Source organism: Papio anubis, chromosome 17 (genome assembly GCF_008728515.1).
Source record: "Papio anubis isolate 15944 chromosome 17, Panubis1.0, whole genome shotgun sequence".
In the NCBI taxonomy this organism is placed as follows: Eukaryota; Metazoa; Chordata; class Mammalia; order Primates; family Cercopithecidae; genus Papio; species Papio anubis.
In genome coordinates, this window is record NC_044992.1 from 45,742,390 (window position 1) to 45,767,263 (window position 24,874).

Genomic DNA, 24,874 nt, shown 5'->3' on the forward strand with positions numbered 1-24,874 from the left:
GAAAAGCTCCCTACCAAGCCAGGCTTTGTTCCCGAACCTGGGCGACTCCCCACCCGGCGCTGGCGGCGGGCGGGCCGGGATGAGCGAGCGAGGCGCGCTGGCTGCCGCGGCCGGGCAGGGCCGGGGGCGGCGTGAGCGTGGTGCGCGGGCGGCGCGGGCGGGCGGGCGCCCGCGATGCCACCGCTTCCCCTGCCGGGCCCGGCTGCGCGGGCGGGCGGGCGGCCTTAGGAGCCGGGCGAGCGGCGCGGAGGGGGCGAGCCCGGCGGCGAGTCTCTGGTTGTGGGGGCCTGTCGGGCATGAGGGCGAGAGCACGGCGGGGGGGGCGGCCAGACAGAGCGAGCGAGGAGGAGGAGGAGGAGGACGCGGAGGAGGAGGAAGGAGGAGGCAAAGAAAAGAAGCGGCGGCGGCGGAGGAAGAGGAGGAGGGGGCGAGGAGGCGCGGGGCCCCCCGCCCCTGACCCCCGACCCCCGCCGGCCGGCCCCCCGCCCCAGCCCCGGAGGGAGCTCATGGGAGTATGAAGGAGATGGTAGGAGGCTGCTGCGTATGTTCGGACGAGAGGGGCTGGGCCGAGAACCCGCTGGTCTACTGCGATGGGCACGCGTGCAGCGTGGCCGTCCACCAAGGTATGGGGGTGGCCCGTGGGGGGCGGCGGGACCCTGGGGGCGGCGTGCGCGGGGCGCCCCCGGCCGCGCCCTCCGGAGACCTCCCGGGGCTCGCGTGCCCCTCCCCCACCCCACCTGAAGGGAAGGGAGGCGTGGGGGGGGCTCCCCCCGCCCGGTCCTGGAAGACCGGGTCAGGCATTGTTTTCTTGCCTATTGTTCCAGTTCCGCGCCCCCCACCCCAAGTTGAGGGAGTTTGGGGAGAGTCTAGGGAGCAATGAGTGAACTCCCCGCGCCCCACCCCGCCGGTGTCGGGGCTGCCCGGGGAATGTTTACCTGCGAGGTGTCCCCTCCCGCCGGGTTATTTTGGTCCCGGCTCCCGGAGGAAGAGGTCAAGGGGGGGCGTCATCCCCCCTCGCTTCCGGATAATGGGAGGAGCGGACTTGGAAAGGGAAGAGAAGGGTCCCAGGGGAGAAGGGACTCCTAAAATCCGCCGGGGAAGAGCTAAGGATAGGAGAGAGGTTGTGCAGGGGGCCGGAATCGAGAAGAGGGAGGCTTGGAGTTTCCCCCAGCAGCACATGGTTCGGGAGTTAACTCCTTGAGGAATCTTGCCGAGGGCGCAGGCTGGCATCTCCCGCCTGCCTGGCACAAGCAGCCGGGCCCCCCCTTCCTGGGACATCCCTGAATGCTGTGGCCCGGGGCTCTTCCCGCCACGCTCCTCTGGGTTCCCAGCACCGCACCTGCCCTCGGCCTTGACTTTTAACCTGACTCTGTGATACTTAGAAGTAGAAGATGAGGTCCCTAGACCCCCTACTTCTCCGCCTAGTCCCTCACTGGCCCTTTAAGAAATCCCCCCGCCCACAACAACAAAACGTGTTTGACGGTCGTGACTGTTGTCCCCTCTGGTTTTCTCTGTTCCTGATGCTGATGGCTGGTCCGGGGAAGGAGCTGGGAAACAAGTCCAGAAAGGGCGTGGGGGGAGGATCTTCTAGAAGTTTAAGGTCAAAGACTCAGACTTCCCGCCCTGTTTGGAGTGCTTGATTGTGTGATTGAAGCCTGGTGTTGTGCGGTTGGGCAGTCCTGCTGTTAAGTGAGTGACCCCCAGACTGGGGAGCAGCCCCCATTACTGGAACTGGCTCTAGTTCTTTGGAGTCACCGCCTTCCCCCTTCCCCCAGTTACCCTGGGAAAAAGCCACTGGCTGACAGCTTTGCTCAGCGACTGTCCTCCCCCCCCCCCCTCAGCTTGCTATGGCATCGTTCAGGTGCCAACGGGACCCTGGTTCTGCCGGAAATGTGAATCTCAGGAGCGAGCAGCCAGGGTGGTGAGTTCCAGACTGCCCCGCTCCACTCCCCGGCCCCTCCCACACACCTGAGCGTCTCTGGTTGAGCTAGGGGACTCTGGTTGAGCTAGGGGACTCTGAGGCGAGGCTAGGGTGGGACTTAGCTCTGTCACACAGACTTCCTGTTTCCTGCACACCTACCTCCAACCCCTCCTCTGCCTCACGCTCATCCCTCCCTCTGCCCCATCTCAGGCATGGGGCTTTGGTTTTTGTCTGTTTGAACTTTTTTATTATGGGAAGTTTCCTACTCATATGAAAGTAGAGGAAAAACTATAATGAATCTCATGTCCCCTTCCTCATCTTCAACAGTTACCAACTCACGGCCAATCCTATTTCCACTGTAGCCCCATCCATCCCCCGCTAGAGCTTAGCATTTCAGCCTGGGACCCCTTGAATGTGTTCAGAGAGGGCCCAGCTCAGCAGATCCCCCAACCCCTGTGCACCCTTGCATTGGCAGAGGTGTGAGCTGTGCCCACACAAAGACGGGGCATTGAAGAGGACTGATAATGGAGGTGAGGAGGGCTCATCTGCTGAGGTCAGCAAGGCCCCCTGAGCAGGGTCTGGGAAGGCAGGAGTGGACTGGGTTGGGGTGGAGGCCGGGTTTTCTTTCCCTGGCTGGTGCTGGAATCTGATGGGAAGGCTGTGGAGGAGGGAACGGTCAGCAGCGTGGGGTCATGAGGGGTGGAGTCTCCAGCTTGCCATCTGCAGCTGAGGCCACCTCCACACTGCCCCAGGCTGGGCACATGTGGTGTGTGCCCTCTACATCCCCGAGGTGCAATTTGCCAACGTGCTTACCATGGAGCCCATCGTGCTGCAGTACGTGCCTCATGATCGCTTCAACAAGGTCGGCAACCCCCGCTGTGTCCCCTACCAATTCCCTCCTATCCATGGGTTCCTCCAACGCTCTCTTCATCCAGTGTAATTTGATTCTGTCCAACCAGCACTGAAAGGGAACTTGGGAGGTGGGTAGGTACCTACCAGTGAACTACCCTTCTGTTGACAGACACACTCGTGCTCTGGCACTCAGGTGAAATAGTAGGCTCCTCTGCAGTAGTTTTGCCAGAGGGTAGACCTTCACAGGTATTTCATTCATTCCTTTGCTGGACACATTTTATTAAGTGCCTACTATGCGCCAGACCTGGTGCAAGGTAGCTGGAATATGCTGTTCTGTGCTGATCAAGACAGGTGTGCTACCTGCTCAATGGAATGCAAGTTCTTGCATGCAAAGACCATAAATATCAGTAAAAAGACAACGTAAATGCAATTTGTGATAAGTGCTGTGAAGAAAATAAGACATTAAAATAAAGACTTGGTGGGGGCTTACTTTAGACCAGATGCTAAAGGAAGGAGACATTTAGGCTGAGACCTGGGGCATGAGAAGGAGCCAGCTTCCAGGAGGGTGAGGGCCCCAGGTTCCAGGCAGAAGAAGGCTTGCGCAGAAGCGCAGAGGTGGGCATAAGCTCCCCAGTGAGCAAGACAGACACAGGCCTTGGCCTTTCAGAGCTCACCATCCAAGGACTGTGCTACCCAGCATAGTAGCCGTTGGCCGTACATGGCTACATAAATTAATCAAAATTAAATGCAGGCCGGGTATGATGGCTCATACCTGTGATCCCAGCACTTTGGGAGTCTGAGGGGTGTGGATCATCTGAGGTCAGGAGTTTGAGACCAGCCTGGCCAATATGATGAGACCCTGTCTCTAGAAAAATACAAAAATTAGCTGGGCATGGTGGTGAGCACCTGCAGTCCCAGCTACTCGGGAGGTTGAGGCAGGAGAATCACTTGAACCCAGGAGGCGGAGGAGGTTGCAGAGAGCTGAGATCGTGCCACTGCACTCCAGCCTGGGCGACAGAGGGAGACTCTTGTCTCAAATAAATAAATCAATAAAAATAAACAAGAATTAAATACAATTTAGAATCTAGTTCCTCAGTCACACTAGCCATAGTTCAAGTGCTAATAGCCCATGTGACTGGTGGCATTTGTCTTGGACAGCGTAGACCATAGAGCGTTTTCATCACTGCAGACAGTTCTGTGGGATAGCACTGATCTAAGACTGTGGAGAGCAAATGGAATGAAAGGGGTGGCCTAAGGACCATCAGTAGGACAGGGGCTCCCTGGAGGAGGGGACGATTGTGCTGTGTCCTGCAGACCTGTTACATCTGTGAGGAGCAGGGCCGGGAGAGCAAGGCGGCCTCAGGAGCCTGCATGACCTGTAACCGCCATGGATGTCGACAAGCTTTCCACGTCACCTGGTGAGACCCCCGTCCCACCCCCCGCCCCCTGGGGTTGTCCTGGATGGCCACTGATCAGGCTCATTCTAGCTGCTGTCTTTTTGATGGTGGTGGCAATGCTTTCTTTGGATGGTCTTGGCTTCGCCTCAGCAGGGGGCCAGGAGGGTGGGAGGAAGGTGGCTCATCTGATATGTGGCCTCAGCCGTCTCAGGCTGCCCTCTCTGGTTAGTGCCCAAATGGCAGGCTTGCTGTGTGAGGAAGAAGTGCTGGAGGTGGACAACGTCAAGTACTGTGGCTACTGCAAATACCACTTCAGCAAGATGGTGAGTCCCAGCGGCCAGTGCATGAGAGGGTCAGTCAGCTGTGGTTAGATGGTTAGAGGGCATGCGCTTTGGGCCAGGCCAGTACCTGGTGCTAGGAGGACAGAGAGGGAAAGAACCCAGTCCCTGCCCAAGAGGAGCTCTTCATTCGATGAGGAATAAAGTATAGCTTCAAGTGTGTGGATCAGAGCTGGACCAAGCAGTCTGTCCCAAAAGACAAAGCTCAGACTCTGCCTGTCGGAGTCTAGGAGGCTTTAAGGAAGAGGTAGCATTTAAGCTGAGTGGAGGTGGAAATCAAAATAAGAGCCAACATTTGTGTGGGAGGCAGCATTTACTATGCCTCTGCCTTAGGACAAAGTTCTTGCCGTGTGTTATTTTGCGTGGTCCTCCCACCCACCCTAAGAACTAGGTGTACTATATTTTCCCCATTTTACAGATGAGTAAACTAAGGCTCACTGAGGTTATATAACTTATCTTGCAGCTGGTAGATGGGATTTAGAACGGGCAGCCTAATTTGAAAACTCCTCAAGAGCCTGCCAAACAGAGAAACGAGTCCCAGGGAGAGGGACTAGTGTGGACAAAGTCCTGAGAGGAGGAAGGGCATGGGTGAGCGGCGGGAGAATGGGGTGTTTGGTGGGGAAGAGGCAGGAGATGAGGTGAGAAAGCAGGGCCCGAGCTGGGCTTGTCTCTGCCCCAGGCTTCAGGCCTGGGGCCCAGGGGGAGGCTGGAAAGGGTGCTACTCTGTGTGTGTGGAGAGACTCGTGTGTCCCAGAAGCCGTGAGGTGTTCCGGAGCAGTTGGCTGCAGCTTGGATCTACCCCCTAGCCACAGGCTTGTCAGGCCTGTAAGTGGGAGAGTAACATGATCAGATTTGTTTTTTAGGAAGATTACCCTGGCAGCCGCTGTGAGGCTGGATCAGAAGGGCTGAGGCTGGTGGCCGGGAGACAGCTGCGAGAAGGGGGATGGAGGGGTGAGGCTGGATGCTAGAACCATTTCTAGGGAGACTTGCCTAATCGTGGGAGTGGCTGAGAAGTAGGAGTTGGGGGTGACATTTAGGATCTAGGCTCTAGACACTGAGTAAATGGAGCTTGAATACCTGGGGGTGCTATGAACAAGGGGTGCAGCTGGCTTCTATAGGGGGAACACATGTCCTAATTTGCCCCAGACAGTCCCAGTTTATACCTGTTGCCCTGGTTTAATTATTAATAGTTCCCCTGTTTCATTTTTCAAAGTGTCCAGGTTTGGATCATAAGTTACATGGTCACCTTGGTTTCAGGGTTTGATGATAACTTAGGACAAGGAAACGAGCTTGGTTTGGTTTGCAGGAGGCGCCATGTGGAGACATTTAGATTTGGTGGATGTCAGACTCCTGGGCAGGGTGTAGTGGCAGCTCCAGGCTTATAAGGCTGGGGCTATAATCCCAGGGTGTCCACAAGGATAGATCAGGTGGGCCACAAAAGAGGGGGCCTTGCAGGGTATGGGGCTCTGCAGGTAGGAGCTGTGTCCAACACTGGGGAGCTGCCAGGTCAGACAAGGCCTGAAATTAACCCTTAGGCTTGGCAGTTGGGAGGTAGTTGGTGACCTTAGAGGGAGCAGCTACAAGCCCGGGGAGGGTGAAGCCGTCAGGCTGGGTCTGTAGTGAAGGGAATGGGGGAGGCGGGCCCTGGCTGGGAGGAGAGGCAGCATGAGGGTTGCTTGGGTTGTGTTGATGTTTACTTCCCCGCTTTTTTCAAGTTAAGGGCAGCATATCCTTTGGGATGGGAGCAACCACTGTGTTTGGTGGAGGGGAGGGGCCAGGAAAAAGGAGAAGGGGGTGATAGCTGAGCCAGGTGTCTAGAGGGGGGATCGGACGTGGAGTGCAGGGGAGCACTGGCTCCCCATGAGGGTCCCCTGCACACCCTCTGCTCCAGGGAAGGAGGTAGAAACGTGCCGTGGCTCAGTCAGCCAAGAGGGCACCATGGAGAGAGTGAAAGACCCGGGCCTCAGTGGTTGACTCTGACATCAGACGAGCCAGCTGGGATGCTCTAGGGTTTTCAGGCTGGGGAACGCCCTTCTGCTGAGCATCATTGAGGGCATGAGGTCCTCTTAGTGGCGGACGGGGCACATGGGACTGACCCCCAGGATCAGGATCCTCTAACCTTCTGGAAGTGTTCCCTAAGCCTGTGAAAGGAGGGTTTGCAATTTCTCTCAAATCTCTCCCCCAGAAGACATCCCGGCACAGCAGCGGGGGAGGCGGAGGAGGCACTGGAGGAGGAGGCGGCAGCGGCGGCAGCATGGGGGGAGGTGGCAGTGGTTTCATCTCTGGGAGGAGAAGCCGGTCAGCCTCACCATCCACGCAGCAGGAGAAGCACCCCACCCACCACGAGAGGGGCCAGAAGAAGGTAGAAGCCCCTCCCTCGCCTGTCGTCACTCCCACATGGGGACTCAGAGACTCACAAACATGGCTCAAGAAGCCATCATGAGGTGCCCTTAAGGTCTTGGCCCTGCCTTCTTCCTTCCTCTGAGGCCACTGAGGGCAGGAGGGGGCTGAAGTGAAACGGGGGTGATGTGGGAACTTGGCTTCCCTGTGGCTGTATTAGTGGTTCCTCTGGGTCCTCCCCGTGACATCACAGTGTCCCCCAAGCCCCAGACACATGGCTCTGCACGTTGCACATGTCTCCGCAGTCCAGCCATGTGCCACCTAGTATGTAAGTGCTAATGCCTGCGTTCCCTCACACCACATAGCACAGCGTGCCCTGCTCCTGTCCGTCTGTGCAGCTGTGTCCCAGGTGGACACCCTTGCAGGTGTGTGTTCACGCGCGTGGTGCTCTGTGGCACTGGCGTGATAATGGGACAGGCTATTTTTAGCAGGCGGGGCCGGGGGAAGGGCTGTTGGCTCTCATAGGAACTTGCCTGAGTTGCTCCTTCCCAGCCCATTATCCTGCCCTCCTCAGGGAGAGATGATGCCCACAAAACCCCATCCTGAGAGGGTGTCAGCTCCCCATACCCACATGTCATGTTTATCCTCGCCCAGACAGCCCCCCAGCACAGTACCTAGTCACCTCTTCCTTTCCAGAGTCGAAAGGACAAAGAACGCCTTAAGCAGAAGCACAAGAAGCGGCCTGAGTCGCCCCCCAGCATCCTCACCCCGCCCGTGGTCCCCACTGCTGACAAGGTACTGCTGCCCACGTTCAGGAGGGATGGCGCGTGGGTCTGGGGTGGCAGAGGGAGGGAGGCGAGGGGCGAGAGGTTGGTGAGCCAGGGAGTTGGGTACCCTCCCCATAGCTTCAAGTTAATGCCACTCCCCTCCCACCCCACACCCTCTACTCTCTTCCAGCCTAGAAGGGGCCACCAATCACTGACCAACCATGGGATTGGGGGTTTGGGGTGCTGGATGCCAGATGTTCCCATCTGCCTCTGTCCAGAGGGCCTCAGCCCTGGACTCTTGTCTGCAGAGAGTGGGGGATGGCACTCAGGCCTGCTCTCCAAGTTCTAGGGCCCATATCCCCAGAGATGAGTAGAGGACATCCCCTACGCCCCATCAGGAGGACACCCAAAGCTTGTCACCCAACCCAAATCCCACTCCGTGCAGGTTGGAGGGGCTGAAAGTTCTGACCAAGGTGTCATGGGGGGCAGGCCCCTGGACAGTACCCCCAAACTCCCACTCATCCCCCCCATTTCCAGCAGGGCATGGTATATCAGGCCTGTCTCCAGAAATGGGCAGCATCTGGATGAGCCATAGGCAGGCCCTACCCTAGGCCAGGGAATTACTAATCCAAGCTGGAACAGCCCTCCCTGCTCCCTACGAGCTGCCCTCCCCATGGGAGGAGAACCCAGGAGGGTGCGGGGAGCTGGAGAAATTGCTCCCTCCTGTCACCGTTATTGCCCATTCACCTCCACCCTACCTCAGACGGTTGGCAGAGCTCTGGGCACCTTAGCAGGAGGCTCAGGTATCAGGTTTCCAGGGTGATGTTGCTGTGGCAACTGCCCCAGTAAACTTCTCCTTTCCCTGCTTCCCAGGGCTCACCTGGAGAGCTTGTCATTCATGCCCTCTGACCTTTCCAGGGTCCTGCAGGCAGGTGGCAAGAAATGGCCAGGGATCTGGGAGTTTCTCCAGTAACTGGATGTCCCTTGGACATGCCAGAGAACTCCGCCCATCCCCCTCCACTCGACCCAGCACTTCAGCTACCCTTCCCCCCAGCCCCTCTCTTCCCTTGCTCTCAGAACCACATCTGGCTCCCTTCAGAACTCCAGCTGTTGAAAAGAACAAAGAGGAAGACAGAGACCAGGACTCTGCCTGGGAGGGGCAGGGCAGGGTGGCTCTTGTTTCCGGTCCAGCCTCCATTCAGCATTTATCTGTTCAGCACGATTGACTGAATACCTGGTCACTACCAGGAGGAAAAGAGCCGTCCCTGGCAGCAGCCTGAAGCACGAATGAACTCACGGCATGCCAGGCTGTGTTCTGGAATCAGGAGATGGAAGGGCATATGGAGATTAGTCCATTTAATACTCAAAATAATCCAATTAGGTTGGAAATTTACCAACCCCATTTAATATATGAAGACGATGGGGCACAGAGAGGTTAAGTAATTTGCCTAAAAGCACACAGCTAGTAAAGTGGTAGAGCTGAGATTCCAACGCAATCTGGCTTGAAGGCTTGTGCTCTTCACCTGCTGCCATCGGATGTCTCATCATTTATTGACCCCATATGATGTATCTGGCATCATGCTGCTTCCAACTCACCACATATGCATAGTGCTCCCCGTAAGGACACTGATACTCATTAAGGTTGAGACTTTGCACAGTATAACATGGCAGAGAGGTCAGGTGCAGTGGCTCACGCCTGTAGTCCCAGCACTTTGGGAGTCTGAGGCAGGTGGATCTCCTGAGGTCAGGAGTTCGAGACCAGCCTGGCCAACATGGTGAAACCCTGCCTCTACTAAAAATACAAAAAATTAGCAGGGTGTGGTGGCCGGTGCCTGTAATCCCAGCTACTTGGGAGGCTGAGGCAGGAAAATCACTTGAACCCGGGAGGTGATTGAAGGTTGCAGTGAGCCGAGATCGCACCATTGCACTCCAGCCTGGGCAATAAGAGTGAAACTCTATCTCAAAAAATAAAAATAAGAAAAAAACAAAAACATAGCAGTAAAGGGCAGAGCCTGCCAGGCTCATACCCTGCTCTGCCCGACTTAGAGCCCACGCTCCTTCAACCACCACCCTGCCACTCTCCTTGGTTTCTGGTGCCTCAGACACAGGACAGAACATTTCAGTGCAGAGTAGCAGCTGTTGACATGTGGTCATGTGTGCCCAGTTCTCTGGAAATAAGGGGACAGAGTGCCTTGTTCCACCTGAGGTATTTAGGGAGGCTTCAGGGAAGAGGGACTTCTAAGCTGGATTTTAAAGGATGAGAAATTTCCCAGGAAGAGTAAGGATAGGCTCTCCTGGCAGACGCTTAGTGTGTGCAATCTCAGGTTGTCTAGGAAGAGCATGGGGTGGTTAGAGAATGGGTGGAAAGCCAGGGGGCTGAAGTTTGGAGTAGTAGCTGGAGGGCTCCAGGATGGCACCAGAGAAGTCCATTCTCCTGTGGGTCCTCTTCTCTGCCTCGCCGCTTCCAGCATAGGTCCAGCTGCCTTAGGCGCCCTAAGTATTCAGTGAATGAATGGACCAATGAGTAAATCTCTTCAGACTCTGGGACTGTTTTCATCTCCCCCTCAGCTTCCATCTTCCCTGCCTAAGGTGAAAGACAGACGCCTTCTTGGGTTCAGTGAATTCCCCTCTGCCTCACACCCAGGAGTGCCACATCTGCCTCCTCATATCCCTGCCTAGGAGCTCCCAGCCACTCCCTGCCCAGAAGTCCTTCACGAAACTAGCTGTGGGCTCTCCCAGTTGAGCGAGGTCCTGTGCCCCCGTGCTTCACTCCCACATCAGGATCAGCACAGGCCCAGGCAGCCGGTGTCGAACCTTCCTCTCTCCTCTCCTTCAGGTCTCCTCCTCAGCTTCCTCTTCCTCCCACCATGAGGCCAGCACGCAGGAGACCTCTGAGAGCAGCAGGGACTCAAAGGGGAAAAAGTCTTCCAGCCATAGCCTGAGTCATAAGGGGAAGAAACTGAGCAGTGGGAAAGGTGTGAGCAGTTTTACCTCTGCCTCCTCCTCTTCCTCCTCCTCTTCCTCCTCCTCTGGGGGGCCCTTCCAGCCTGCAGGTGAGTGTGAGCATCCGGGAGGAAGCTGGGAGCAGGGACAGCCTTTCATCCTGAGCTTTTCTGGCAAGGGACTTTGCATATTGGTTGTGCATCTCATTTACTTCTACATTGGTTCAGGATAAAGATGGGGAATCCCCTCCTCTCCAACCCTGCCCCTAAACCCTTCCTTCTTGAGCCAGAACTCTCCTCCTCCACCAACCCATAACAGTATTCCTTATCCCCTACATTTGTGCTGCAAGGTACAATTTTTCAAGCACCCCGTAAACATTATCTCCTATAATCGCTACAGTCATCTGGTGAGGCCAGTAGGGTGCGAGTTACTCTCCATTTTAGTACAGGTGGGAAAGCTGGAGGGGTCGGGGGTACTTATCCCAGGACACAGACAGTAGCAGAGCTGAGACAGGAAACCAGGCGTCCCCATTCCTGGACCAGAGCTCTCTCCCTCCAGTACACGTGGGAGTGGGAGGGAGTGCAGGGATCTGGGGTCCAGCTGTAACCATTTTCCCTCTGTGCACAGTCTCGTCCCTGCAGAGCTCCCCTGACTTCTCTGCATTCCCCAAGCTGGAGCAGCCAGAGGAGGACAAGTACTCCAAGCCCACAGCCCCTGCCCCTTCAGCCCCTCCTTCTCCCTCAGCCCCCGAGCCCCCCAAGGCTGACCTTTTTGAGCAGAAGGTGGTCTTCTCTGGCTTTGGGCCCATCATGCGCTTCTCCACCACCACCTCCAGCTCAGGCCGGGCCCGGGCGCCCTCCCCTGGGGACTATAAATCTCCCCACGTCACGGGGTCTGGGGCCTCGGCAGGCACCCACAAGCGGATGCCCGCACTGAGTGCCACCCCTGTGCCTGCTGATGAGACCCCTGAGACAGGCCTGAAGGAGAAGAAGCACAAAGCCAGCAAGAGGAGCCGCCATGGGCCAGGCCGTCCCAAGGGCAGTCGGAACAAGGAGGGCACTGGGGCCCCAGCTGCCCCATCCTTGCCCAGTGCCCAGCTGGCTGGCTTTACCGCCACTGCTGCCTCACCCTTCTCTGGAGGCTCCCTGGTCAGCTCTGGCCTGGGAGGTCTGGCCTCCCGAACCTTTGGGCCTTCTGGGAGCTTGCCCAGCCTGAGCCTCGAGTCCCCCTTACTAGGGGCAGGTTAGTGACCCCTGGGGACAGAGGGCATTTCAGGGCCCAGCCAGTCTAGTGAGGAACAGAGCTTACACATGCACTTAGAAGGAAATGGGATGGATACTCCTCCAAAAGACAGAGCACAGACAGTCACCTTCAGGACATCCCCCTCTGCATGCCTGGAGTGGAAAGGATTGGGGGCAGATTGTCAGAAGGTTTTACCAAGTTTTGGGAGGGAGATTATAAAAGCTAGGAATTCCCCAGCCCTGGGCAGGGCAGTTTAACAAGCAGGCGCAGCAAGCAGATGTCACCCAGGCAAGAAGTGACATCTTTGCAGCAAGAGGGTTAGACTGGATGTGTAGCCAGAATCAGGGAGCACTGGAGCTGGGGAGGGGTTGTCACAGCCCTGGCTGAGCAGGAGTCTGGGGTGGAGGGTAACCGTGTGCTTCCCTCTGTCCTCCTTGTGCCTGCAGGCATCTACACCAGTAATAAGGACCCCATCTCCCACAGTGGCGGGATGCTACGGGCCGTCTGCAGCACCCCTCTCTCCTCCAGCCTCCTGGGGCCCCCAGGGACCTCGGCCCTGCCCCGCCTCAGCCGCTCCCCATTCACCAGCACCCTCCCCTCCTCCTCTGCTTCTATCTCCACCACTCAGGTGAGACCTGACTCCCGGGCTCCTCCTTCTCTGGGCAGGTTGGGGACAGACTGACAGAGGACCCTAGCCTTCTGTGGGAATTGGAGCAACTGGGCTGAGTTGCCACCAGACCTCCCTCCGGGCTCTGGTCCCCTCTGCTCCCCAGCACACCCGGCCCCGTGCACCCCAGTACACACAGTTGTGCCCTAGATCCAAGAATAACTGCCAGGGGATTCTACCTCCCTCCCTTAGGTGTTTTCTCTGGCTGGCTCTACCTTTAGCCTCCCTTCTACCCACATCTTTGGAACCCCCATGGGTGCCGTTAACCCCCTCCTCGCCCAAGCTGAGAGCAGCCACACAGGTATGTGAATATCTGACCCCCTCTCCCCTTTCTTCCCAAAGGTCTGACACCCATCACCTGCATGTGACCCCAGAAAGAATGGGAGAGCTTTCTGGCTGCCCCCTCCCTCTGGCCATTGCCCTCCCTGCAAAAACAAACAGGCCGGGTGTGGTGGCTCACGCCTGTAATCCCAGCACTTTGGGAGGCTGAGGCGGGTGGATCATCTGAGATCAGGAGTTCGAGACCAGCCTGGCCAACATGGTGAAACCCCGTCTCTACTAAAAATACAAAAACTAACCGGGTGTGGTGGTGGGCGCCTGTAATCCCAGCTACTCAGGAGGCTGAGGCAGGAGAATTGCTTGAACCTGGGAGGCGGAGGTTGCAGTGAGCGGAGATCAGGAAAGTCTTATCGCCCAGGCTCAAAACAAAACCCCAGCGTGGTGGCTCCCGCCTGTAATCCCAGCTACTCAGGAGACTAGCCTGGGCAACATAGGGAGAACCCGTCTCTTAAAAAAAAAAAATCCACACACAGCAAACCACTTTCACGTTAGAACCCAGCGAGAAGGCAGGTCAGGGCAGTTACTGCTCCATCTCACAGAAGAAAAAGACAGAGATGGAAGACTTGCTCAAGGCAGGGAATGGCAGAGCCAAAGCTTAGAGTCTGTTCTCCTGACTCCAAGCCCAGTGCTTTCACCGGTGTAGCGTGACTCCCGCTTGGCATCGGAGTGTGTCCTTGGGATCAGCCCTTACGGAGGTCTCAACCTCTCCGGGTATTTAGGAGTTAAGGGGGCGGGCCACAAACTCCCCGCCCTCTCCCTGGAGAGTCAGCCCAGCCCCAGAGAGCTGATTGGTGCAGGGAGACCACCTGTCAGGCTGGGAGGCGGGGACTACAGCCAGGCTACCGACTCAGGTAAGCCTTAAAGGGGACAAATATGATTCCACGTTTAAGAACGGCAGGGATTCTGTAGCCCAAGGAAGAGTTTTGCCTCCTAATTAGGGATCTGATGAATGTAAAAAGTCATACAGAGCTAATTATGATAATAGCTGCAGTCATTAAGGGCTTGCTACATGCCAGCTAAACCCTTCAGGTAAACACTTCACATTTATTACCTTCTTTTAATCTTAGTAACAGTCACTTCAGAGAGGCTGGTTAGGAGCCCAAGGTCACAAAAGTTGGTGTCAGGTTTAAATTAAATCCAGGTCTGTCTTGACCTCAAATTTCTATAATTCTGAAGATCCCAGGAAAGGAATTGGGCCGTGGATCTGAAAGAAGCCAGACAGTGGAGCCTTCGGCCCAGAGGAGGAAGGGAGAGCAGATGCCCGGGGTTTGCCTCCCAGGGGCAGGGTTTCCAAGTCAGGGCCCTCAGCGCTGGCCTTGAACTGCCAGTCTGGTGTTGGGGATTCCTGGGGAAGGGGATCTGCGGCGAGGTCCCAATCCCATATCCACCTCGGGGGCGGGAACCCTGAGGCAGCGACCACTCCTCCCCGCTGATCCCAGCCTTCCCTTCTTCCAAGAGCCAGACCTGGAGGACTGCAGCTTCCGGTGTCGGGGGACCTCCCCTCAGGAGAGTCTGTCTTCCATGTGAGGGAAGGGGCGGCCTGGAGGAGGGGCTGGGGGCAGGAGGGACACCCGAGGGAAGAGGGGCGGAGAGACTGGCGCGGGCTGGAACCCCTGGGGGGTACGGGGGAAGGGCCGGAGGAGCCTGGAGTGGTCGGATCCACTGAGCCCAGGTTCCTTCTGGCCGCAGGTCCCCCATCAGCAGCCTCCCCGCACTCTTCGACCAGACAGCCTCTGCACCCTGTGGGGGCGGCCAGTTAGACCCGGCGGCCCCAGGGACGACTAACATGGAGCAGCTTCTGGAGAAGCAGGGCGACGGGGAGGCCGGCGTCAACAGTGAGGAGGGGTGGCGCCGGTCGGGACGGCTGCCCTAGGGCCCCAGTAGTCATCTTTCTCCCCGAAGTCCCCAAGCTTCTTTAAGGTTCCGCCCCTAGGCCCCGCCCCAGCCTTGACTCTCGGCCACCCTGGGCCTCACCTCCCATCCCTGCCAGGCCACAGTACCGGCCCTGGCCCCTCTGCGCCCCGCCTTTGGCGCTCGTGGCCCCCGGGCCCCGACCTTACCAAACCGCAACTTCCGCTCTTCTCTCCTGACCCCTATGGCCTCGACCCCAGCCTCAGGCTCTGCCCCAGGTCCTCACACCTGTGGCTCCCCAACTCCCGCCTCTCTTCTCAGAGCTCACCTGTGTCCCTCATTAGGCTGGCGCCTCCTTTTTAAGGGCTGAGCCCTGGCTCACCTCCAGGCCCCGCTCCCGGCCCCCTGGCCCCGCCTCCGCCCGTCCTCGCCCCGCCCTCAGGTTCCTCGCTCTCTCCGCAGTCGTGGAGATGCTGAAGGCGCTGCACGCGCTGCAGAAGGAGAACCAGCGGCTCCAAGAGCAGATCCTGAGCCTGACGGCCAAAAAGGAGCGGCTGCAGATTCTCAACGTGCAGCTCTCTGTGCCCTTCCCTGCCCTGCCTGCTGCCCTGCCTGCCGCCAACGGCCCTGTCCCTGGGCCCTATGGCCTGCCTCCCCAAGGTGAGGGGATCCCGCCCAGCCTGGGAGAGAGGCTCCTGCCCTGCAGTCCGAACTGTCCCTGACTGCAGCCTGTGACATCCCTCTCACAGCCGGCAGCAGCGATTCCTTGAGCACCAGCAAGAGCCCTCCGGGAAAGAGCAGCCTCGGCCTGGACAACTCGCTGTCCACTTCTTCTGAGGTGGGCGCTACAAGGAGCGGGGCAGGAAGGAGGGGGAGACTCAAGGCTCTCCTGGTCCCATCTCTTCCCCGCAGCTATTGGAGGCTGGGCAGTGAAGTGACTGACTGAGCAATTGATTGATCCATTCAGTCCTCCCTTAATCAAGTAATATTTATGAGGTGCCCACTTAGTGCCAGGCATTGGCTAAGCAATCAGTGAGCAAAACGGGCACAGTGCTGCTTCTGAAGATAGGCTACCCCAAGCGAAGAAGGAGTAATTACAAACTGGGAGACATGTTAGGGTGGAGAGAAATTGAAGGCTGTGAGAGAGAGAACGGGGGAGGGCTGCTTCTGTGGATAGAAAGTGGCTAGGGAAGGCCTCTTTGAGAAGTATTTGTGAAGGGTTTATTATAGCGCCTCACACAGAATAATTCCTGTGTAATTGGTGGCGGTTGGAATAGCAGTTGCTATTGCATTGTGGTTATTACTGGAATCCAACAAACTGGGTTCTTGTTCTCTCTGCCATTTGTTAACTGTGTGACTTGGGCAATAATAATCAAAATAATAACCAGCATTAATTGCACACTTGCCCTTTGTCATGCCCTGTGCTGAGATTTTTTAAAGCATTCATTTAGTCTTCATAGTTAGCCTGTGGAATAGGTACTACTATTACCCTCCAGCTTATGAGTGAGTAAACTAAGACAGGTTGAACCCAAGGTCACCCAAGCCATTGAATTGTGGACATAGGATTTGAACCTGAGCCTTTCACTTCAGCTGTAGTGCTTTTGCCTGCAGAGTTACTTAACCTGTGCAAGAATCAATGGCTTCACGCATAAAATGAGAATAGCAAGATAGCACAGGTCAAGCCCTCAGCTCAGGATCTGGTTCACCAGATGGTCACCACCATCATCATTGTCCATTGTTAAATGAGGATGACGAGGGGCGCTGGGCTCTCAGGAAGGAGTCAGGAAACATGATTTGTGAAGACAATTTGGACTCTTAGCTCTCATTCCCAGACCTTGCTTCTTCCAGGGTGCCTGGGGGTGAAGTGGGGGTTGCTGTGCTCTGAGAATGCTGGTGGGTGCTGGGCCAGGGGCCAGAAAAGTCATGCTGGCCGTCTGACCCCTCCCTTCCCCCTCCCTCCCCAGGACCCACACTCAGGCTGCCCGAGCCGCAGCAGCTCGTCGCTGTCCTTCCACAGCACGCCCCCACCGCTGCCCCTGCTCCAGCAGAGCCCTGCCACTCTGCCCCTGGCCCTGCCTGGGGCCCCTGCCCCGCTCCCGCCCCAGCCACAGAACGGGTTGGGCCGGGCACCCGGGGCAGCAGGGCTGGGGGCCATGCCCATGGCTGAGGGGCTGTTGGGGGGGCTGGCAGGCAGTGGGGGCCTGCCCCTCAATGGGCTTCTTGGGGGGTTGAATGGGGCTGCTGCCCCCAACCCCGCAAGCTTGAGCCAGGCTGGCGGGGCCCCCACGCTGCAGCTGCCAGGCTGTCTCAACAGGTGAGGGAGAGCTCAGCCCTGGGAAGGGGAACAGGGTGGGGGGCTGGCTCTGGGAAGGGAGGGATTCTCCCCAAAACACCCACAATCTCTAAAAGGACAAATGGCCTCTCGTCTCACAGGGTATATAATCCTACTCACTTCTTGGCCTCTAGGGACTCCACAGACTGTTAGACATGAGTGTCCTCTGAACGGTAGCTCCCCAGGGACAAAAGAATTGTTGACTTCCTCTCCTTCACTCTAGGATTTCCTTCTGGGACAGTTCTTCCAAATCAGAACTGTATCCCTCCCACTGCACCCTATGAGCACAGTGTTCTAAGATCACACATCGCTGCCTTGCTTCCCCTGGGTCTGAGGGAGTCTGGGGGCTTGGGAGTGGGAGCAGGAGTGTTTCCCTGGCCCTCCCCCATGGTCTGTGTGTTGTCTGCTCCCCCGCCCCACTCCACCCCCACCTCAGCCTTACCGAGCAGCAGAGACACCTCCTTCAGCAGCAAGAGCAGCAGCTCCAGCAACTCCAGCAGCTCCTGGCCTCCCCGCAGCTGACCCCGGTAATGCCCCTCCCTTCCCTGCCTCAGGGGCCCCTTGGTCTGCCTGGAAGGGCTCATCTCAGAGGATCAGGGCCAGCCAGGAGAGGGCAGGAGCAGTTAGAGTTGGGGGAAGCTCCAGGCTGGGCCTGTGAGACTGGGGTTGGGCCCTGTGGAGCATCCATGGGAGGAAGGGGGATAAGATCACGCCCAGGGTCCCCTGGGCATTGAGAAAGGGCTGCTGTAATAGCCCCAGGTCCGCATCCTGGTGAGAGACTCTGGAGGGCAGCAAGTCCTCAGTTATTGAGCATTTCAGTCCCAGCCCCAAAGACATTCAGGGGAAACTCCAGGGTCTAAGTGGCTGAGCAGGTGACACCACCCTCAACCATAGTATCTTCTTTGGGTCTGTCTCCTGTTGGGTCAGCTGAAACTACCTTTGGAGAAAAGGGGTTTTACTTTTTAAAAATGAGGGAAGCAGCCGGGCGTGGTGGCTCACGCCTGTAATCCAAGCACGGGAGACTGAGGCAGGCAGATCACTTGAGCTCAGGAGTTTGAGATCAGCCTGGGCAACTTGGCGAAACTGCATCTCTACAAAAAATGAACTGGGTGTGGTGGCAAGCGCCTGTAGTCCCAGCTACTCAGGAGGCTGAGGCAGGAGAATCGCTTGAACCTGGGCAATGGAGGCTGCAGTAAGCTGAAATGGCGCCAATATACTCCAGCGTGGGTGACAGAATGAGACCCTGTCTCAAAAACAAAACAGAGAGTTGAAAAAATAAGAAAAATAAACATTTTAATATAAAGAAACATTAGACAGGAAACCAGTTCAGCTGGCTGCCTGTAGGGACCAGATGGGAGCAGGAGGAGTAAGTTCTTAAGGTAAACTTTGATATATTATTTTGGTTTTTGGGACATTAAGAAGGCTTTGCCTATTCAAAGCAAAAATAAATGAATCTTAAATGATAGAAGCAAACAAAACAAAAGAGAAAGGGAATTGAAAACTTTTTTTTTTTTTTGAGACAGAGTTTCACTCTTGTTGCCCAGGCTGGAGTGCAATGGTATGATCTCGGCTCACTGCAACCTCCGCCTCGTGGGTTCAAGAGATTCTCTCACCTCAGCCTCCCGAGTAGCTGGGATTACAGGCGCATGCCACCATGCCCAGCTAATTTTTGTATCTTTAGTAGAGATGGGGTTTCACCATGTTGGCCAGGCTGATCTCAAACTCCTGACCTCAAGTGATCCACCAGCCTCAGCCTCCCAAAGTGCTGGGATTACAGGCGTGAGCCACAGTGTCAAGTGAATTGAAAACTATTGACCTAGTCAGTAGTTTTGGCAAAACCCCGTCTCTACTAAAAATACAAAAATTAGCCAGATCTGGTGGCAGGCCCCTGTAATCCAGCTACCTGGGAGGCTGAGGCAGGAGAATCGCTTCAACCCAGGAGGTGGCGGTTGCAGTGAGCCAATATCGCACCACTGTACTCCAGCCTGGGTGACAGAGCAAGACTCCGTCTCAAAAAAAAAAAAAAAGAAAACTATTGACCCAGTTTAGTGTTTTTCAACGTGGGGGCGTCTGTGGTTGTCTTAGGAGCTGAGGGGTGATTCTGTGGGCAGGGCCAGAGATGGTAAATGCCCTGCTGTTGGCTGGCAGTGCTGCAGCTGACAAATGCCAATGGCATGCAACCATTTTCTTGTCTAGATGGGGAGACCGAGGCTAAGTGGGAAATGCGAGACAGTACCTTGACTGTCTCTCAGGCCTCTTGCCTCCTGGTTCCAGTGTGATGGGGTGGGGCCCAGCCAGGTAGGGCAGGCAGGCAGCAGGTTAGAGATCCCCAGGACTGTTGGCCAACAAGCAGTCTGGCCCCCTTGCAGGAACACCAGACTGTTGTCTACCAGATGATCCAGCAGATCCAGCAGAAACGGGAGCTGCAGCGCCTGCAGATGGCTGGGGGCTCCCAGCTGCCCATGGCCAGCCTGCTGGCAGGAAGCTCCACCCCGCTGCTGTCTGCGGGCACCCCTGGCCTGCTGCCCACGGCATCTGCTCCACCCCTGCTGCCCGCTGGAGCCCTAGTGGCTCCCTCGCTTGGCAACAACACAAGTCTCATGGCTGCAGCAGCTGCAGCTGCAGCAGTGGCAGCAGCAGGCGGACCTCCAGTCCTCACTGCCCAGACCAACCCCTTCCTCAGCCTGTCGGGAGCAGACGGCAGTGGCGGTGGCCCCAAAGGAGGGGTGAGTAAGGGGCCCGGGGCCTTTCTGCCTCCCCTCTGAGGGACGGGTAGAGATGGATTGTCAGAAGGCTTATCAGGTGCCTCAGCAGGGGGAAGGAAGCAACCAACCCCTAGGTCAGCGAAGTGCCCTGCCTCAGACCCCAGGGCCTCTGCTTGCACATGGGTGCCCTCCTGCAGGGCCAAGAGAGATCCAATCTGAGCATGGGCTCAGAGGAAAAGGACCAATTAGAAAACAGGCTTCCTCCAGGAGGACCAATTAGAAAAAGCCATTTTGTTTCTGAGCAGACCAATTAGAAAAAGATGACCCTCTGGGTAGGCCAATGTCAGAAAGGCCCTCTCTCCCCCTCCTGAGGGCACACAGCCTTAGCTGGCACATGCCTCCGCTGCCCGGTGCTCTTCTGCAGGATGGTTTCACACCCCTGCGCATTGGCCCTGGCGTGCACCCCTCAGAGCCCAGTCCAGAGGCTTCCATTGACCCCGGTTCAGCACCCCACAGCAGCTTTCTTGGCCCAGGAAGCTGTTCTTATCTCGGGGTTAGGACCTGACACTTTCCGCACCCCCGGCCTCCCTCCTTCTCTTTCCAGACCGCTGACAAAGGAGCTTCAGTCAACCAGGAAAAAGGCTAAATCCACCCTCACCCCTCCTGACCCCCCAAGTGGAGGGAGCAGATCCTGGCCTGTGGGGTCCTAGCCTGGAGCAGGCGCCTGCGCCCAGTCCCTGGAGAGCCCTGACCCAGAGCCTGTGCTGAGGTCCAGGGAGTGTGGGGAGCTCCTGGTGCCAAGGACTGAGACTGAGAGGGGAGCCCCTTCCATCTGGCCCCCTTCCCTTTCCACACTGTCCGCTTTGTGAGGCTCAGAGGAAGGACAGGCTGCAAGCCCGCCTAGAAGCTCCACCCCCAGCAAATATTTTGGAGGTCCCCCCCTCCCCAGAGCAGAGTGGGCCATGGCAGAAGTAGGGGGTTGGTTGGACCTGTCACATGAAATGGATCAGCACTTGAATGGGGAGAAGTGGAGGGAGAGGCCATGGGCCTTTCCCTGCGGGGAAATCTTTTATGGAAGAAGGGCTGGACCCACTTTACCTGCAGTTTCTTCCCAGCTCGGGCAGATGGCAGAAGGGACCCCTTGGACTTTATCTCGCCATCCCTCCCCCAAGTGCAGGGGCACAAGCTGAGCTTGTAAAAGCCCACAGATGTCGGGGGCTGGAGAAGGGGCAGGAGAGCATCACACTCAGTCCCAGCTGCCTCAGCCTCTTGGGGCCCCATGATGGGGAGGAGAGGGCAGGTGCGGGGAGGCTCCAGCCTTCCTTGGTGCCCCGCCCTTTGTTTGCACTATTGGACTTAGGAGTGCCGAGGGTGGGGAGATGGAGCTGCCCGACTCAGTGTGTGAGTGTGTGTGTGTGTGTGTGCATGTGTGTGTATGTGTGTGTGTCTGTCTGCCTGTCTCTCACCCCTGGACCCAGGGCAGCCAAGGGTAGGGATAGGCGCAGTGGTCAGATGAAGCAGCGCCAGAGAGGGGACCTCCCAGCTCTTATTTGCACCCTCCCCACCTCACCACCTTTGCTCCCTCTCTGGGGGCATGAGTGGTTAACAAAAACCAGAGTAGTACTCCAATATTGGAGAGTCACTGGGGGCTCGGGGCTTTGAATCAGGGTAATATCCTGCCTTCCCTCCCCCATGGTCTCAGGGCCCCCTTAGGGCCCCTACCCCACTGATAGCTTCGTCCTTCTCTGGCACAAGGGGAGCCCCAGGGCTTGGGGGAGGGGGTAAGGTGGAGGGAAATGCCACTGCTTTTAGCAAAAGCCTCCCTTCCAGAATTAACCAGCTTGCCTCCTGCACCCCACCCCCACCAACCAGGGGAGCCACTAAGCTGACGTAACAACTGTCCCCTACCCACCAGCTATTTCCCCAGGGTAGAGTGGGCAATTCTTACCTTCAAAGAGTCCCCGCCTGCCCAGGCCGTTGGCCCAGAGGCTGAGTGGACGGTCAGGAGAGAGGCAAGAGGCAAGGCGAAGCCTGTGTCCCTGTTTCAGTTGCACTGGGGTTGGAGCCCAGGGTAGGGGTTTCCAGCTTCCCCAGGCTCCCGCCTTGTCAGTCTCTTTGCATGTGTGGATTTTTCTGTGTGTGTTTGTTTGGGTTTTTGTTGTTGGGTTTTTTTTTCTTTTTCTTTTTTTTTAATAAAGAAGAAAAGATGTGTATATTTTTGGCAACAACAGAAACGTAGTGCAGATATATTTTTGCCTGTGCTGCTCAACTGTTTTTTTTCTGATACTGAAAGTAATATTAATATTCCTGTTGATAAGACTTTGTAAGATGTTAGGGAGCTGATAATGGAGGGGGTGGGAATCCTTCAAAGGCAATTTCTTAGGCACTTGCAAGGGCTTGGGGGAGGGAGAGGCAGTTGTGATGACCTCAGAAATACTCACTTTTTATTAATGCTAAATATGTTAGAAGTGATAGAATTCAGCATTTTATTCATCTTAATCTATTAAGCTGTGTAACTCCCTGCCCCAAACCACTGAAAAGAAAAGTAACCTTCAGGCCAGGCCCAGTGGCTCATGCCTGTAATCCCAACACTTTGGGAGGCTGAGGCGGGCGGATCACCTAAGGTCAGGAGTTGAAGACCAGCCTGGCCAGGCCAACATGGTGACACCCCGTCTCTACTAAAAATACAAAGAAATTAGCTGGGTGTGGTGGCACACACCTGTAATCCCAGCTACTCGGGAGGCTGAGGCATGAGAATTGCTTGAACCCGGGAGGCTGAAGCTGCAGTGAGCTGAGATCGTGTCACTGCACTCCAGCCTGGGCGACAGAGTGAGACTGTCTCAAAAAAGAAAAAAAAGAAAAGTAACCTTCAGAGATTCTTAGAAGAGTTGCTCATTCACACCCACGCCCTTGCCCAAGGCTGGCCCACTTAGAGCAAAACTTAACTTCTGTCTGGATGGGAAGGGAAGTAAATCTACCCTGAGGCTGCCATGTTGAAGAGTGAGAGGTCCAAGTGATTCTGTGCATTGAAACCAAGATACCCCACCCCCGCCCAATACTTCTTCCCTCCCTCAGCTCATCTCCAAGTGTCTGTTCTCCAACTCTCCCAAGCCGCTTGCATTCCCCAGACTGGGCTACTGTGGTTAGATTTGAAGACAGGGCCCAGGCTGGGTATGAATTGATGCAGCCCTCTTCTCTTTCCCCCATCTCTAATGAGAGAGGTAGTGGCATTTCCTTCTCAGGGAGCTTCAACGGGAAAGGTCTGGAAAGCTTCAGGAGGAGCAGAATACCAATGCAGGGGGATGACTGTAACGATCTCACCCTCTCCTAACCTCAGTCCCTTTTACGAGAGTGAATTTGGATGGTGGAGGGTGGGAAGGGACCCAGATTTGTAGATCTCTTTGTCTGGGGGAGGGGAAGGATGTGGTTTGCAGAGCGGAAGCAGAGTTTGGAAACGCATGAGAGCAGAGCTTCGTGTGTTCCCACCCTCAGTGAGGAGGTGTGAGTGGGTGAGCATGTGGAGTCGGGTGTTCCCACCCTCGGTGAGAAGGTGTGAGTGGGGGTGCATACGGAGGCAGTGCCTGCTGTGGGGTCACAACTGGTGCATGCCAGCGCTGAAGGGACCTGTCTTTAGGGGTCATTTCAGCCAGCCCCTCCCATCACAGATGACAGCTCCAAGCTTAGAAGGGGCTCAGTGACAGGGCCAGGACCAGCCCTCAGGACTGTGGCCTCCTGGCCCTTGGTTCCCAGGGCATGGTCTCCACATGGCTGGCTGGCTTGCTGTCCCTGTGTGTGTGACACACAGTGTGAGTGCAGGGCTGTGCCTGGGGTGGGAGGGTGTCTATGTGGCACTGACTGTCTTAGCTCAGAGCTAGTGGATCCTCTCCATGGACAATGACACTTTAAGGATTGTCTTGGTTCGTTTTTCCTATTTGTGGGGCTTTTTCCCCCTCAGGCTCCTGGGTCTGCGCTGCCTCAAGGTGTCCTGACCTTGAGGCTGATGAGGGGACCCCTGCCCATTCCCCCCATACTGAGTTCTAGGGAGGTGCTCACCCCAGACTCTCAGGAAGGGTCTAGAGAAATGAGAGGAGCCCAAGCTAGGGGCCAGCTCTGAGAAAGGGTAACCTCCACGCTTCTCTTTCCCAAATTGGAAATGAAGACAAGTTTTCAAAGGCACAGGCTTCCCCTGCCACCTTCTAGGATCTTCCTTGGTGTGCAGTGGGCCAGTTAGGGGTGGGCAGCTTGCACCCAGTTCTCCTTTATCTCAACTTATTTTCCTGGGGAGAGGTGCCTAGAGGGATTGAGGTAACTTCAACTGGGAATTCTGAGGAAGGTGGGCAAGTAGCCTTGGCTCTCTCCTGCCATGGCGACCCAGATTGAGAGTGTGTCTAGCTCCCGACCACTTTGTCTTGACCTACTGAAAAGTTGGGAACTGAAGGGTGCCTTCATTCCCCTTTGTTCACTTTCTCCAGCTCAACTTGGGACTGGGGTGGTGGGACTGGAAACCCCACCCCTGCTCCCATCCCGCCCCCTTTCTATCCCAGCCTGTTTCCATGTAGCAGACCCTTCCTAGGGAGCAGGGAGGGGAAGCCACAGATTGCAAACCCAGGGGCTCCTTTTTCATTCTTTCTAAAACCTTGATATCCTCAGCCCAAAGGCGATGCCCCCTGCCACCTCCAAGCCTGGAATTGTGCATAACCCGGATCTTGTATCTTTGTATAACGGATGTTATTTGTACGAAGGGCAGTTCGTAAACAGCACTTGTTCTTTTAATAAAAGAATGTTTTGCAAAAAAAAAAAAAATCCGAAGAGTCCGTGCGTGGTCTGGCTTTATGGAAAGGGACAGGAGGTGGGTGCCAACTGCGGGAGGGTAGGAGGGCGTGGGCTGCGGCCCTTCTGTCGGCACTCAGCGGCAGAGCGCGCACAGACGCGAATGCTCAGCACACCCGGGCCCAGCCCGCAGGGTGCATCAATCCGTGGGCACCGGCCGTCGGGACCCTGACCCGTCCCGAGGTGACGCGACGCCCGCGTACTCGCTCCCAGAAGCGCGGCTGAGGCTCGGCCAGCAACAGCGAATCCTGGGAAGGTCCCGTGCCCTCGCGGGTGCCCCAGGCGCTGAGGCTGTGCGCGGGGCGTTCCGCTGCCAGACCCGCCCGGCAGGGGGCGCCAGGGCCGACCGC

General features: G+C 56.6%; 1 protein-coding gene across 5 annotated transcripts; it reads left to right on the forward strand.

Moving 5' to 3' along the window:
* The first annotated feature begins 176 nt into the window (after window positions 1-176).
* Window positions 177-24,503, forward strand: MLLT6 (MLLT6, PHD finger containing). 5 transcript variants are annotated; one of them, XM_003912905.3, is made up of 20 exons: window positions 177-623; window positions 1,842-1,921; window positions 2,397-2,451; window positions 2,674-2,783; window positions 4,088-4,191; window positions 4,400-4,493; window positions 6,694-6,870; window positions 7,545-7,643; window positions 10,452-10,668; window positions 11,186-11,800; window positions 12,247-12,428; window positions 12,660-12,768; window positions 14,263-14,329; window positions 14,496-14,641; window positions 15,120-15,317; window positions 15,407-15,495; window positions 16,622-16,971; window positions 17,426-17,516; window positions 19,359-19,715; window positions 20,299-24,503. In XM_003912905.3, exons 1-20 carry the CDS (start codon window positions 515-517, stop codon window positions 20,338-20,340), a joined length of 3,291 nt encoding a protein of 1,096 aa, XP_003912954.2. In that variant the 5' UTR covers window positions 177-514; the 3' UTR covers window positions 20,341-24,503. The 5 variants fall into 5 exon arrangements, with proteins under 5 accessions (XP_003912954.2, XP_009188729.2, XP_017806187.2 ...); XM_009190465.2 differs by having other exon boundaries at window positions 436-623; window positions 10,452-10,590; XM_009190464.3 differs by having other exon boundaries at window positions 449-623; window positions 6,697-6,870.
* Window positions 24,504-24,874: the final 371 nt, after the last annotated feature.